Source organism: Castor canadensis, chromosome 15 (assembly GCF_047511655.1).
Source record: "Castor canadensis chromosome 15, mCasCan1.hap1v2, whole genome shotgun sequence".
Classification (NCBI taxonomy): Eukaryota; Metazoa; Chordata; class Mammalia; order Rodentia; family Castoridae; genus Castor; species Castor canadensis.
In genome coordinates this window covers 17,254,560-17,268,744 of record NC_133400.1, presented here as the reverse complement: position 1 = coordinate 17,268,744, position 14,185 = coordinate 17,254,560, and the positions used below count along the sequence as shown (strand labels likewise).

The window sequence follows — 14,185 nt, the reverse complement described above, 5'->3', positions numbered from 1 at the left end:
TTTTTAACTACTAGTACTGTTACATTTTTATTTATTGGTAACATTTCATGATCCAAATGTCTTCCATTAAGTATCACTAACTGTCAGTAAATATGTTATTCGCTCACTTTTACTAATTTTTCCCTCTAAAATGGCAACTAGAAACAAATTAAGCAGATATACTGGCATTATCCTAATGTTTGAATTTGTTATTTGGATCCTGATTTAAAGAGATAAACACTAGATACAGTTCTTACAAATTTTGAGCTGCTAGCCACCCAGAAACTTCAGTGTAACCCTGCTTTTTCCTCAGGCCTGAATAACACTCACTCATCCTGACTCTTTATGAATTTGTTGGGGCCTGTCCACAGTTAACACTGCTTTGGAGCATTAGAGGAACTAAACATAAATTGGCATGCTAGATGTTATCATTTGCTTTAATTACAAAGACAGCCAGCTATTCAGTTGAGTTTCCCATACTTCCTTGATTTAATAACCAACTTCCCCAGTTTGTGCAGCTTCCTGAAGTCTTAGTGCGGAGATTATTGTTAGTTTCCATCAGAGTGAAACCTCTGCAATTAACAACTGAAGCATCATACTAAAGGTAATGTTTTCCTTCTCTTCAGAGTCTACCTTTCTTGTCTTTGTGACGTAGGGCCCAAAGTGAGGACAGCACAGATTGGTGATTATGTTTTCATAATCAGAAGGAAAATTTCATATATCACAATATACTCCCAGCACAATAATAATAAAAAATAAATGAATAAATAAATAAATAACAAGGAAAATGTCTTTGTATCTGGCCTCTTCTCTCTTTTTGGGAGGGGACTTTGTTTTTTGAGACAGGGTTGCCCTTGAACTCATGATCTCCTGCCTCCTAATTATTGCTGGGATTACAGATGTACATCACCACACCCAGCCTCCCTACCTTTTTTTTTTTTCACAAGGGAATGTATATTTTTAATGCTTTTAAATCACATTTTTTTAAGTTGAAAAATAGGAAAGGAGAACCAAACCAACTGTTACTGAAAGCTGCCATGTACTAGAAGTCATGCAGATTGTACCCACATATTCCCCCCCTTTAATCCTCACAACTCTATTAGAAGGCTGCAGTGGCCCATCTTACAATGAACAAGTGGCTCTGGAACCACGATCATAGTTTGATCAAATAATAGAAGTCCTCACTGATTGGTGTTGACCCAGGGATATAATTGTGGGTGTGGCAATTCCCAACCCCCTGTCCAATAGGGTCAGATAAGCAATTAGTGGGAGGAGCATGAAGTGACCATTGCAGTAGTACAGAGGGAGGTAACAAGCATTGGGACAAGAGCAGCAGTGCAGGAATGGAGATGAATCATTTAAATAGAAGCAAACGCCATGGGATTTTGTGACCAAGCACCTATTGTGGGTAAAAAGATAGTTTTCTAAGAAACAGTCAATATAGTTAGTTCAACTGTAATCCTTATTTTGAAAATTCAAGTTTGTTCCAATTCTATTGGTACATAAGGAAGAAATGTGAACATAATGTAAATTTCAGGATGTCTTATGAATATGTTTGTTTCTCAGGAAGTGCTAGGTGAATGTAGAAAACTAAACCCAGGTTAGAATTCAGAAACACACATTTGCGCATGCACACCTCTCAGACATATACCAGCTACCCCAGTTCACTATCCTGAGCCACACCCATCCACACCTGGTGTGACCCTCCTGTCTGATTCAATAATCTTCCTTCTGCCACTTCACAATAATCCAAAAACTGCTGCCCTCTGATGTCTACTTCTGCAAGTAAACTTCAGGTTTTTTCCAAGTGCCAGATTTATCATATTATTTATGTATTTCTCAGCCATTCAACATGTGTAAGACCATGCTACCATTTTTATTCAGTGCCTACCTTTTCCTTTTTTTTTTAATGTCACTGATGGAGGTTTTGAGTATTGTGCCCACTTTCTCCATAAACCCTGTGGTGTTGCGTTTTGTTTTGTTTTTCTTGTGTGTTTTATTTTTCAGTTGGGGGGGGGTCTCACTATGTTACCTCGGCTGGTGTGGAACTTTCTGTGTAGCCCAGACTGGCCTCCTTAATTGAGAACCTCTTGCCTCAGTCTCCCAAGTGCTAGGATTACAGGCATGCACCACAATGTCCAGCTAGCTCTGTGTTTTTTATTGATCAATTTTATACAACACACTGGATTCTGTGTTGATTATGGTAGAACCAATTGTTCTTTCAATGTTTCTGGTTTGGATGCCTGAACTTCATATGACACATTTTCTGAAAGAGTGTGCAGTGTGGCAGATGTGGCCAGGGATGGGAGATTGTGGCTTTGATTTTGGACATGTTAGGTTTCAAGTTCCTGGAGAAGTTAGAGAGTATCAGGGCTGGTGGAAAGCTCAAGTAGTAAAACACCTGCCTAGCGAGTACAAGGCCCTGAGTTCAAATCCCAGTACAGGGAAGAGAGAGGAAGAAGTTAGAGAATATCTAAAAAGTGATTTAAAATATTGATCTGAAGTTTAGGTGGGGGAGAAAGAGGGCACAACTAGGAGGTACATAAGTAGATTTGAAGAAAATTAACAACCACAAGTTAATTCAAACCACATGAGTGAAAGAGCCTACCCGCCCCCGCCCAGGCCCTCCTCCAGGGGCATGGAATGAGAAGACAGAGTCTAAAAGGCCACCTGAGGGACCTTAGCACCAGGCAGATAAGGAGGAGTTCAAAGAAGGAGCATGGGTCAGAGCCTGGGTTGGAGAGGCAAGAGAGAATGATATCATGGAGTGGAGAGAGCTCAGACTTCCAGAGGGGAAAGACAGGTCAATGTCAAAGGTTCCAAAAACTCAGAATGAGCAGTGAAGTGGTTGTCAGATTAGGGGATTCATAAGTCATTTTAACAGTAGGAAGGGCAGGCTTTGGGAATCTCTTCTCCCAAGATTTTTAGATGTGAAGCAAGGCGAAAAGAACGGCATTTTGTAAGAGTAAAAATTGAAGCAAAGATGTTTTTAGAGCTAGGAATAGAGTTAAAAGAGACAGAAGAAGTAAATGGAAGGTGACAGAGGAGATGGACTTGGTTAACTTGAGAAAAAAGAATGGTCCCTTCCTCTCTGGGGACAGGCATGACTAAGGCAACATGAACTTAGGTATTTCAGAATTTATACCCCACAGCCACTATTCTCCTTGGGAAAATAAGGGAGAATGAAAACAGGATCCCAGTGACTTCACAAAAAAGGGACTTATTTTTCTGACCTAATGAAAAAGTGACAAGAAGTAGTCAGTCCAAGGCTGGTACAGGGGCTCTGTAATTCACCAGTACCCCAGACTCCTATAGTCCTACCCTGCCAGCCTTAGTGTGTGGCTGTCATAGCAGGGACAATCTGGTGACACTCCAGAGGGCATGCCTTCAAAAGACACATGGAAAAGGGTAATGAAATAACATTCAAGCTATCCCTCCTTCTTTTAGTTTTTTTTAAATTTTTATTTATTCATTTTGGTAATGCTAGAATTTGAACTCGGGGCCTTGCACTTGCTAGGCAGTTGCTTTACCACTTGAGCCACACCTCCAGCCTCATCTCTCTCTCTTTTTAAATAAGGAAAACAATGGTTTTCCCAAAAGAGCCACTCATCACACCTCCATTTACCTTTTAAAAGTGGTCTCTTCTAATAATTAACTCCTCATTTCTAAATAAAATGCTGCACAGATTTCTCTTGATTTAAAATTTTTTCAGCTATTATCTACTCATTTTTTTATAAGTTACCTGTTGGAATTTGTGCACACACACAAGTACACAAACACTCAAACCCCTTCTGCTAACATTTTCCCATCACAGTTTTTGGCTAAATCATTGGGCAGAATTTACTGCTGACTATGGATATTCATTGCTGAGCTAGTCAGTTATCAGTCTTCCTTATACATTTACTTAGTTTTCCATGTACTTATTGCTGAATTATTCCAAATGATTCAACAATGCTGTCAAACACAGCTCACTCTATCTTTGTTCTATTTTTCCCACACTCCGCCTTTGACATCTATACCATTCATTCTCTCTTTCCTTGTTTTTGGGTTTCTGCCTTTTCTGTTCCTTGTCACTTCACTGGGATTTCAGAAGGAAAAGAGCACAAATATCTGTGCCACATTTGGTTACAAATTATTTCCTAGTCACACAGTTTCCCTCCCTAGAAACAACCAATATCATTAGTTTCTTGTGTATCCTGAAATACTTATGTGTATTTCCTCTTTGTATAAAAATATAGTTGAATTCTATACACACTATTCTGCACTTCACTTTTCACTCAATAATGGATCTAAGAATTCATTCCATTTAAGTTCTTATGCAAATGACCACAATTTTGCCAGTCCTCCATTTATGATCATTTAATTAATTTTGAGTCTTTTCATTACAAGTAGTGCTACAGTGGTGATTTTATGCTTCTATCATGCTACCATATCTATTAGAATAAATTCTTAGAATAGAATTTCTGGCTTGCCAAAGATTTGAGATGTTCAAACATAGCACAACATTTTCTTGCAAATGCAAGAAGGCATTCAATGAAATGTGAGATAGTTGACTTTTCCCCATTTAGCTTACAAATATCAAGCCATTTCCTCTTATTTCTCCTCTTACACTCCAGGGGCAGCCAAAGCAGATTTGGATACTAAAGAAAGCTGATAATCTGCCTGTGGCAGTGGATTTCTCTTCGTTTAAGCTCCGCTAGATTATTTTATCTTGTTTTCTCCTATCTAAAAGCCTAAGAGTAGTTGTGAAATATTTTCTTATATTTTTATAATAACTTAATTTGGGTTCTTGTTTGTTTAAGACAAGGTCTTTTTAAAATTTATTGTATTTTTGAATTACCATATATTAATAATGTAAGAGGATTTCATTGTGATTATTCCACATGTGCACATGAGACAAGGTCTTGCTATGCAGCTGCGGCTAACCTGGGACTCACTGCTTGTTGCCTTGAACTCCCAGTCTTCCTGCTTTAGCTCTCACATGTCAGGATTATAGATCTACATCACCATGCTGACTCTAACAACTTTAAAGTTTTTGTATTTTTTAAATCTATACTAAAAACATATTTATGGGATACCAAGTGAGTTTTTTTTTTTTTTTTTTTTTTTCAGTTCTGGGGTTTAAACTCAGGGCCTACACCTTGAGCCACTCCTCAGCCTGTTTTTTTGTGTATGTGTAAGTGAAGGGTTTTTTTTTTGAGATGGGGGTCTCATGACCTATTTGCTTGGTCTGACTTCAAACCACGATCCTCCTGATTTCTGCCTTCTAAGTAACTAGGATTACAGGCGTGAGCCACCGGTGCCCAGCTAGATGATGTTTTAGTACATGTATGTAACAACTTTTTGAGATATGATTTACAAACAGTTCTTTCATTTATCATGTACAATTCAGTGGCTTTTAGTGCTTTTACAGAATATGTTTCTGTCTTGTCAATTTTAGAATTAAAATTACTGTCCAGGAACTCGGTGTCCATTAGCAACTCCTCCCCAATGTTGACAGCCCTAGGTAACCACTAAATCTTCTTTCTCTATATATAGATTTACCTAATCTGAGCATTTCATGTAAATGGAATCACACAATCTGTGTGATTTCTGTGTGATGTTTCTTATTGTTTTGTTGGCAGAAAACACCTGAGAGGTTCAAGTGAGGAGGTAGTTTTCCGAGTTGAGTGGGTATTTTGTCCCATGAAAAATGGGACAAATGTCCATGAAAAATGAGGCACATTAGGGTTTTTTTTTTGTTGTTGTTGTTCTTATTGTTTTGGTTTTTTGTGGGGAATGGGGTTTGAACTTAGTGTTTCATGTCTGCAAAGCAGGTGGTCTACCATCTGAGCCACACTTCCGTTCCATTTTCTTCTGGTTATTTTGAAGATGGGGTCTCAAACTATTTGCCTGTGCTGGCCTTAAACCTTGATCCTCCGGCTCTCAGCCTCCCAAAGTAACTAGGATTACAGGTGTGAACCACCAGTACCTGGCTGAGGCAGGTTAATTTTGAATTGGAGATGGCTTAGTGTTCCTGGCATAGAGTCAGTCAGCAACAACACTTAGAATGAAACCATCTTTGCTATAACATAGGCACTGTGTAAAACAAGACTACACCTGTTCAAATGGCTTCAAAATTACTTAGGGATCATTGTGAGGTCAATACCATTTTAATCAAAATATATTTTTGGCTTTGTAATGAAAATCTCTGGTAGGGAGAAGCAGTTAGTTTGCAAAGTTGACTGTTTTATTACAGGAAATACTTTCTATATTTTTCCATTGAGCTAATTTGTCTATGCTGTGCCCCAACACAAAATTCAGAATGCTTTTGTGAACTCTTGGGAGTTTGGGTTCATCTTTACTGTCTGTGTATCTTACTTGTTACATCATAGCCTGAAAAGCAGTCATCTTCCTGTGATCAGAGTAGGAGGAATGTCTCACACATGATCATTTGGTTCTTATTGCCAAAAGGATTGATGTGTCATTGTTTCTTGAAGCCTGTGCTGGCCCAGAAGTTACTCCATTTTCAAATTACAAAGGAATTAAGTTTGAGGGGGCAAGGGTCATGGGAAGGTTGTACCGTAACCTCAGCATGTCAAAGTTAGAAAACTTTTCAAATAAGAAAAAGCCACCAAAAATAAATCTCATCCCTTTCATTGTCTTTTGGGGAGGATGTGGGGAAATACCTGGTTGGGCAAGTGCTCTACCACTTGAGTCACACCCCTACCCTGTCATACAGTTTTTAATTATCACACATGATTCTCTTCACTGCTTGGTGAATAAGGTGGGAACTGCCTTTATCCTGTAGAGATTTATAAACTAATAGGTAGCAACTGTATCCTAGAAGGTAACCTCAGATAACAGGCAGAGGGCCATTTGGCAGCAGTGGAGCTGGCCAGCAGGAAGATGAGCAATGACTTACATACATAGGAAGCAAGGAAATGGACTTTGCCATTGGCAATCTTCTTGTGGAAGAATGGAAAAACTTAAAGCTCCCTGGTGCTGTTAGGAAAAATAAACAGAGCTGGAAGCATGGCTCAAGTGGTAGAATGCCTGCCTAGCACAAGTGCAAAGCCCTGAGTTCACACCTCAGTACCACCAAAACAGAAAAACAAACGAGTTCATTTGGCCAAGGAAATATGTTCATGGAAGTAAATAACTGTTTCTATTAAAGACTAATGAGGGAAAATAGAAATAAGCAATGGTAGGAGGGACTTTAGTAATAGCTGGGTTTCAGAAAAGCTAGACAGGTCAAATTTTCATACTGAAAATCCAATTTTCCCACTGTTTTCCATTACATAGTCACAACTATATTCCTAAAAGAAAGCAAATCCACCAGATCTCCGAATTGGGAGCTTCTGAAGAAAAAGTGGCTATCATAACTATAGATCTGTAATATATGCTAAGCCTTGCAATCTGTCAGTTATATAGTGTGCACTGAAATTGCAGCTCCCACCCACCAATTCACTTTTCTTTGGGGACTCTTATAGAAGTTGGAAGTTATGTCCTTTCTCTTTCTTGGTAAATAATCCATTTGACTTTTTCTTAAGCCACAGACATTTTTCCTATGCTAGAATATATGTTCCCTAATTCCACCTTGGACCTCAAAGAATTTCTTCATCACTTTACACAATAGTGTAAACTATGATGTCACATTTTGCCAACAGGGAACAGTGTAACTTAAGTTCTGCCACAGCCTGAAAATCCCTTGAGGGTAGAGCTCCTGCTTTCATAAAATTGGAGCCCACATGGAGGGAGGCGTGGCTTAGGACCACACACAGAGGCTTCCCAAGCTCTTTGAAAGCCAACAAGTGGGGGTGGGGAGGTCTGAAAAGAGAATGGGCAGACAGGTGCATCCCTCAGCAGGTATACCAGCCTTCACAGTTCACCAGATGCAGAGGAATGAAGAGAAAGTGCATTTGGTTTATAAGAGAATGGACTCACAACCTGTACCACAGAAAATGATATGTAGATGCTGTCTGCAAGATTGCTAGTTTCAACAGGAGAATGTTAAACTCAGATGAAAAATAATTACATTCTTCACCATTGCTATTACTCCCTCCCACACTCTCTAAATTCCTGAAATTTATAGCGAGTCTGTATCATTGAGCCCTTTTTAGTTATTCATTCATTGACTCATTTAACAAATAGTTAATGAGCACTTGCTATGTTCTTGTATGCATTAAGGCATGGGGTGGGGGGTAACAGCAAAATCCTTGGCTTTGTGGAGTTCACATGCCAAGGAGGAAAGCAGACAATAAATAAGGAAATACATGAGCTGTCAGGTAATATTACATGCTGAAAAGAAAATGAAGCAGGGTGAGAGGGATAAAGAATTGGTCGGGGAGGGAGGCTGCTGCTTTATATTTGATAAGTGTGATAGTGAGCAGAGCCAGCTGTCAGGCTTCCCAGAAGAGGGGGAAGTGAGGCAAAGAGCAACTTGGTTCTCAAAGAAAAAAGCAAGGTCTGCAAAGTAGCTGAGGACAGAGAGCCAGTGACAGTGTGATCAGAGAGGGGGTCAGAGAGAGAACCAGGACAATGGGGGATGGCCTGTTCCTACTCAGAGGAGAACAGAAACCATCGAGGGATTTGAGCATAAGAATGTTTGAAAGCAAATCTTTCCAGCGGCAATGAGAGAAAAGGGAACAAGCAGAGAGAGTAATTAGGGGATTACTGAGAAAAATCCAGAACTGATACCAGGGACCAGAGTAGCTGAGGTAGAGGTGATGAGAAACATCTCATCCTAGGTATATTCTAAAATCCGTTTCCTTCTTTATTTTATTACTTCCTTTTTCCTCACTTTTCATTAATAGGCTATAACCTTTTCCCCCCGAGTAGTCGAATTCATTGTTATATGTTTTGGAGACTGGGGGCTTTATTCTGGTCCGTTCCAGGTCTTGTCTCCCCTTACCGTATCCCCTCAGAGCTTATTCAGTGTGGGCTGGGCTCAGATTAGAAGCAGTATTGTGGGTTACACATTGTAGAGTCCCTGGTGTAGATGGAGAAGAGATCCTAGAAAGAGAGACTTAAGGGCAGGATCTTCCCTTTTTCTTTGATCTGGGGACTCAGCCATAGGTTAGGTCTAATATTGATCATGCCCACAGTACTCTGAAAATGTTTCCTTGTGGAAATACCTCTCATCATTGACAGTTTTACAGGGAGAAGTTGCATTGGAATGGAGAACTACAGTAAAGGCAGGAAGGACTGCTGTGTTTCAAGCTGTGTTGGCAGGGACAACACTAATCATCAAACCTTAGACTCTCAGGATGGAGAGTTCCTAGTGGTCTCCAGCTGCTGAGTGGATCCCTGCCATAGCTTATGGAATGCAGTGATTTAGTCGTCTTTAAACGTCTGTGACTCATAGATCATTGAGTGTTGGTGCTGTGAGGGACACTGGAGATTGGGCTGAACTAGATGAATCCAGGAGTCTGAACTCCCAGACCCAGCTTCTTTCTACTCAGTAAGTTGTCTCTCCAAATAAAGGGCAGCTCTTGCTGGTGGAGTTATAGGTTGGCTTAAATGTCTGTGTCCATCCTGTCACAGGATGGCCGGGATTATTTGCCTTTCAATCCTAAATAATAATGAATTCTTTGTTTTTTATTTGAACCCCAGGGGTTGCCCTGCTCTCAGATGTGTACCCTGAGAAAATCTTGGTTGACCTGTTGGCCCAGTATGACAGTGGCAAAGACAAGCGCACTCCAGAGACCAGGATGAAAGTTGGGGAAGTCCTGATGCGAATTGTCAGGGCATTAGGTGAGTTTTCTGGTTCCATCCATCTGGAATAGGGTGGAGGAGCAGTGTGGCTTTAAAACCACAGTCTGTGTGCTAGAAAGCTCATACTAGCAAGTGAGGCCAAATTAGAGGCAGATGTGAACTGGCCCCTGTGTAGAACTTAGCACATGTCAGCAAATATGCCCACTAGGAGACTGTCAGCAGCAGTGTCCATTCCCACAATTGCTTAGTTTCCTTCCCTAAAGCTACCGTGTTGAGCCCTAATTTTCAGTGGACCTGGAAAGAGAAGTTTCACACTTGTTGAGCAGCAGCAAGCATAAAAAGAAGAGGAATGTCAAGTAGGCAAGGAAGAGTACAGATTCTACTTGAATTTCTCCTGTGTGCCACATTCTCAATGTATTTATTCTCATCTAATTTTTCCAACAACTATTGTAAGGAAGCTATTGTAAGGCACATGTTGTAGGAAAAACTGGGGTTGAGGCACCTTCAGTAGTTTATCCAAGACTCATCACCTGGGTGGTGGTAGTGCTAAGAATTGAACCACCAACTTGAAGGAAGTTGATCTAGGCTATACAAACTGATAGTAGAAGTTAGGAACATGGGCTGTTATTTCTTCTTCTTCTTCTTTTTTTTTTTTGGCGGTACTGGGGTTTGAACTCAGGGCCTACCCCTTGAGCCACTCCACCAACCTTTTTTTTTAGTGTGATGGGTTTTTTGAGATCGGGTCTCCTGAATTATTTGCCCAGGCTGGCTGTCTTCGAACCACAATCCTCTTGATCTCCGCCTCCTGAGTAGCTAGGATTACAGGTGTGAGCCACCAGCACCCAGCAGTTTCTTAATTTCTTGATGCTTCAGTGTCTACATATAAATTGAGGATATTAATAGTACTTATTCTAGAAATCATTCTCTCATAGTAGGTGTGAATGTTAAGCTTAAAGTATAACAAGATCAAGTGTAACCTCTAACTTCTGTTTATGAGTGCCATTGGGATTGTGGAAGATAAGAAGGAATGTAAATCATGCATAGACATCTGCATATTTACTCTGTAACCTCTATAAACACTTACCATTGGGACAACGAACACTGCTAATACATATTTCAGTCTGCAACGAGCAGCCCAGGTCATCTTCTGGGGTGAGAGTGGTGGTGAGGATGGAGGGCTGGGTCAAGTGGGACAGATGCCTTACTCTTCCTTCTAGGCTCTTATAATCAGCTCAATGTCCAAAAGTCGTCTGTCATTTTCAAAGCAAATTCCATCCTTCCTCAATAGCCTACCCTTCCTAGTATCCAGCTGTGAATATAGCCTTAGCTTTAACTGCTAGCTTTGGATTCACATTTCAGGTAGAGCATCCTTAATCTGAAAATCCAAAATCTAAAATCTGAATCTTTCTGAACACTTCACATGATGCTATTCCATGAAATTTAGCTTCATGCAAAAATACCATTAAATATATTGTCATCCCAGCTACTCAGGAGGCAGCGATTGGAAGGATTGAGGTTCAAGGCCAGCCTAGGCAAAAAGTTAGCAAGACCCCATCTCAACCAATAAACCAGGCATGGTGCTACAGGCCAGTGATCCCAGCTATGCAGGAAGCATAGATAGCAGAATTGCAGTCCCAGGCAGGCCCAGGCAAAAGGGCAAGACCCTATAAATAACCTACAGCAAAAGGGGCTAGAGTCATGGCTTAAGTGGTAGAGTGCTTGCCTAGTAAGCATAAGGCCCTGAGTTCAAACCCCAGTATATCCAAAAAATTTTAAAATAAAAATGAATATTGCATAAAATTACCTTCAGGCTATATGCACAAGGTATATATGAATATAAATGAATTTTAATTTAGACTGGGCTCCATTTCGCAAATATCTCATTATGTATATTCAGATATTTCCAAAGCCCAAAATACCCAAAATCTGAAACTCTATTGGGGCTGGTGGAGTGGATCAAGTGGTAGAGCACCTGTCTGGCAAGTGCAAGGCCTTGAATTCCATCCCCATTACTGAAAAAAACAAAAGAATTTATAACTAAAACACTTTGGTCCCAAGCATTTCAGTTAAGGGAAGATCACCAGTACCAGTTTGTCTTGGTGCATAGTTGAGATGACTTGTTGCAAACCTTTATGTGAAATTAAAGCCCATTTTTACAACACAGGCAATATTCTTGGTTTGCTAATGTTGTAGAAATTCCTGTGAAAGCTACTTTATAGGGCTTCCCTAATAAGTTTTATTACCTGGGCCTCGCTCTTTTCCCATCCCCACCACTTTGCAGCAATAGGAGTTTGGGGGAACACGAGGCCCACAGGTTGAAGCTGGGGTGCAGCACACTACCAGCTTCTGACCCACATTTGCTTGTCTTCTTGCACTAGGTGATGGTAGAAAAACACAGGAGCTTTTTTTCTCCTTTCTGTTTTTAAAAGTTGAGGTATTATATATGTATAGTAGAGTTTATAAAGTACACTGAGTTTAAAAGTATAACTTTATGATTCTTGACATATTCACCACTACTCAGATCAGAAGCTTCCAGTAACCCATAAAGTTTCCTTTTGTCCCTTTCTAGTCTATACCTGCCCCAGAGGTAAGCACTCTTTTGACTTTTTATTATTTATTATTTTGATTGTCTTTGATCCTTATTTTAATGGAATTAAATCTGCCTGTTTCCAGTAAGCTGAGAGATCTAGAAACAGATAGACTTGGGCCAAATTTTAGAAAGCAAGAACACTTCATGGGCCATATGTATATTGTACTTCCCGTTGTCTCACATCTGAAAGCACACAGTGAAAAAAAAGAAAGCACACAGTGTCTGGTTATCCAACTTTTAGTGATGTCAAAATTGATCATAGCATTTCCAGTGGGATCCATTCATTATAAACTTCCCTATTGACTTTCATTCTAATGGTTTTAAGTAACCATGGGTGATCCGTACCTAGATCCATTATTTCATAAGGGTTACTTTTTTTGCAGGTTAGAAAACTGAATACAGAGAGGGTTAACTAGCTTGACCTATGTCACATAGCTAACTAATGATGGATCCAGAATTTTAATTCTGGGAGTCTGACTTCAAACCCTTTCTCTTATCCAGTGTCCTATATTGCATCCTAAACATTTTTCCATGTCATTTCACACTTTTTTTTTTTTTGACATCAGCGTGAGCATTTTTCATATCTTCTATAGTTTTTTTTTTTCTTGAATTGGTGTTAGAACTCATTGCTGAGGGCTTCACACTTGAAAAGCAGGAGCCTTGGGCTGGAGCCATGGCTCAAGTGGCAGAGCACCTGCCTGGCAAGCAGGAAGCCATGAGTTCAAACCCCAGTGCTGCCCAAAAAAAAAGGAAAGTTTTGCTGGACGCTGGTGGCTCACGCCTGTAATCTTAGCTTCTCAGGAGGCAGAGATCAGGAGGCTTGTGGTTCGAAGCCAGCCAGGCATATAGTCCTGTGAGACCCTATCTCGAACAAAACCCTTTACTCAAGAGGGCTGGTAGAGTGGCTTAGGGTGTAGGTGCTGAGTTCAAGCCCTAGTACCAAAAAAAAAAAAAAAGCAGGTGCTTGAAAAGCAGGTACTCTACCCCTTGAGCCAAACCTTTAGTCCATTTTGTTCTGGTTATTTTTGGTGATGGGGTCTTGTGAACTGTTTGCCTTGTCTGACCTCAAACTAAGATCCTCCTGATCTCAGCCTCCCAAGTAGCTAAGAGTACAGGTATGAGCCACGGGTGCCCAGCTCTCCTATAGTTTTTAATGATTGGATAATTACTATTATTTGAATATGCCCTAATTTTTTAAACTAATTAATAGTTTGCTATTGGTGGTTCTAATTTTTTGCTATTGTGAGTCACATTGAGATGAGTATTCTCATACTTAAATCCTTGTGTAGACCCATGGTAATTTCCTAGGAAAATTTTCTAAAAGTAAAATTTGTTAGAGCTGGAGGAGTGGCTCAAGTGGTAGAGTGCCTGAATTCCATCCCCAGCACCACAAAACAAAGCAAAGCAAATTTATTTGTTAAATGCATGTACATATTTCCAAACATATTTATTGCTAAATTATCTTCCAGAAAGGTTATGGCAGTTTATATTATCAATGTTTGGGAACATCTGTTCTCTTCTTTATGTCATTTTTTATAACTCTTTATTCAGCAGATATACAAAGAAAAGTTACCTTGTTTTTACTCCCTTTTATACAATTGATAAGGTTAAATATCCTTCAGATACTAGCAAAGCTTTTATATGTGGAAGGAGTTTGAATATATGTGTGAATTACATGTTCTTGTCCTTTGTCTGGTTTTTCATTGGATATTGATTTTTACTATTTTGTTTATAAAAGCCTGTATATTTGATTGTTTTTTTTTTTTTTTTTTTTTTTTTTTTGAGTACCAGGGCTTGAACTCAGGTTCTACACCTTGAGCCACTCCACTAGCCCTTTTGTGTTAGGTATTTTCAAGATAGGATCTTATGAACTATTTGTCTGGACTGGCTTTGAACTGTGATCCTCCTGATCTCTGCCTC

At 39.8% G+C, this 14,185-nt stretch overlaps 1 protein-coding gene across 3 annotated transcripts in view; it reads left to right on the top strand.

Annotated features, from left to right (window-relative positions):
- The window catches only part of Tango6 (transport and golgi organization 6 homolog), a 174,502-nt gene that overhangs the window by 91,330 nt on the left and 68,987 nt on the right, over positions 1–14,185 (top strand). For 2 of the 3 annotated variants that reach the window (XM_074055760.1, XM_020175326.2), the window contains one exon: positions 9,574–9,714. The exons of the other annotated variant lie outside the window; for it this stretch is intronic. In XM_074055760.1, the coding sequence (XP_073911861.1) occupies positions 9,574–9,714 (141 nt within the window). The remainder of the gene's footprint in view (positions 1–9,573; positions 9,715–14,185) is intronic. 3 annotated transcript variants of the gene reach the window in all.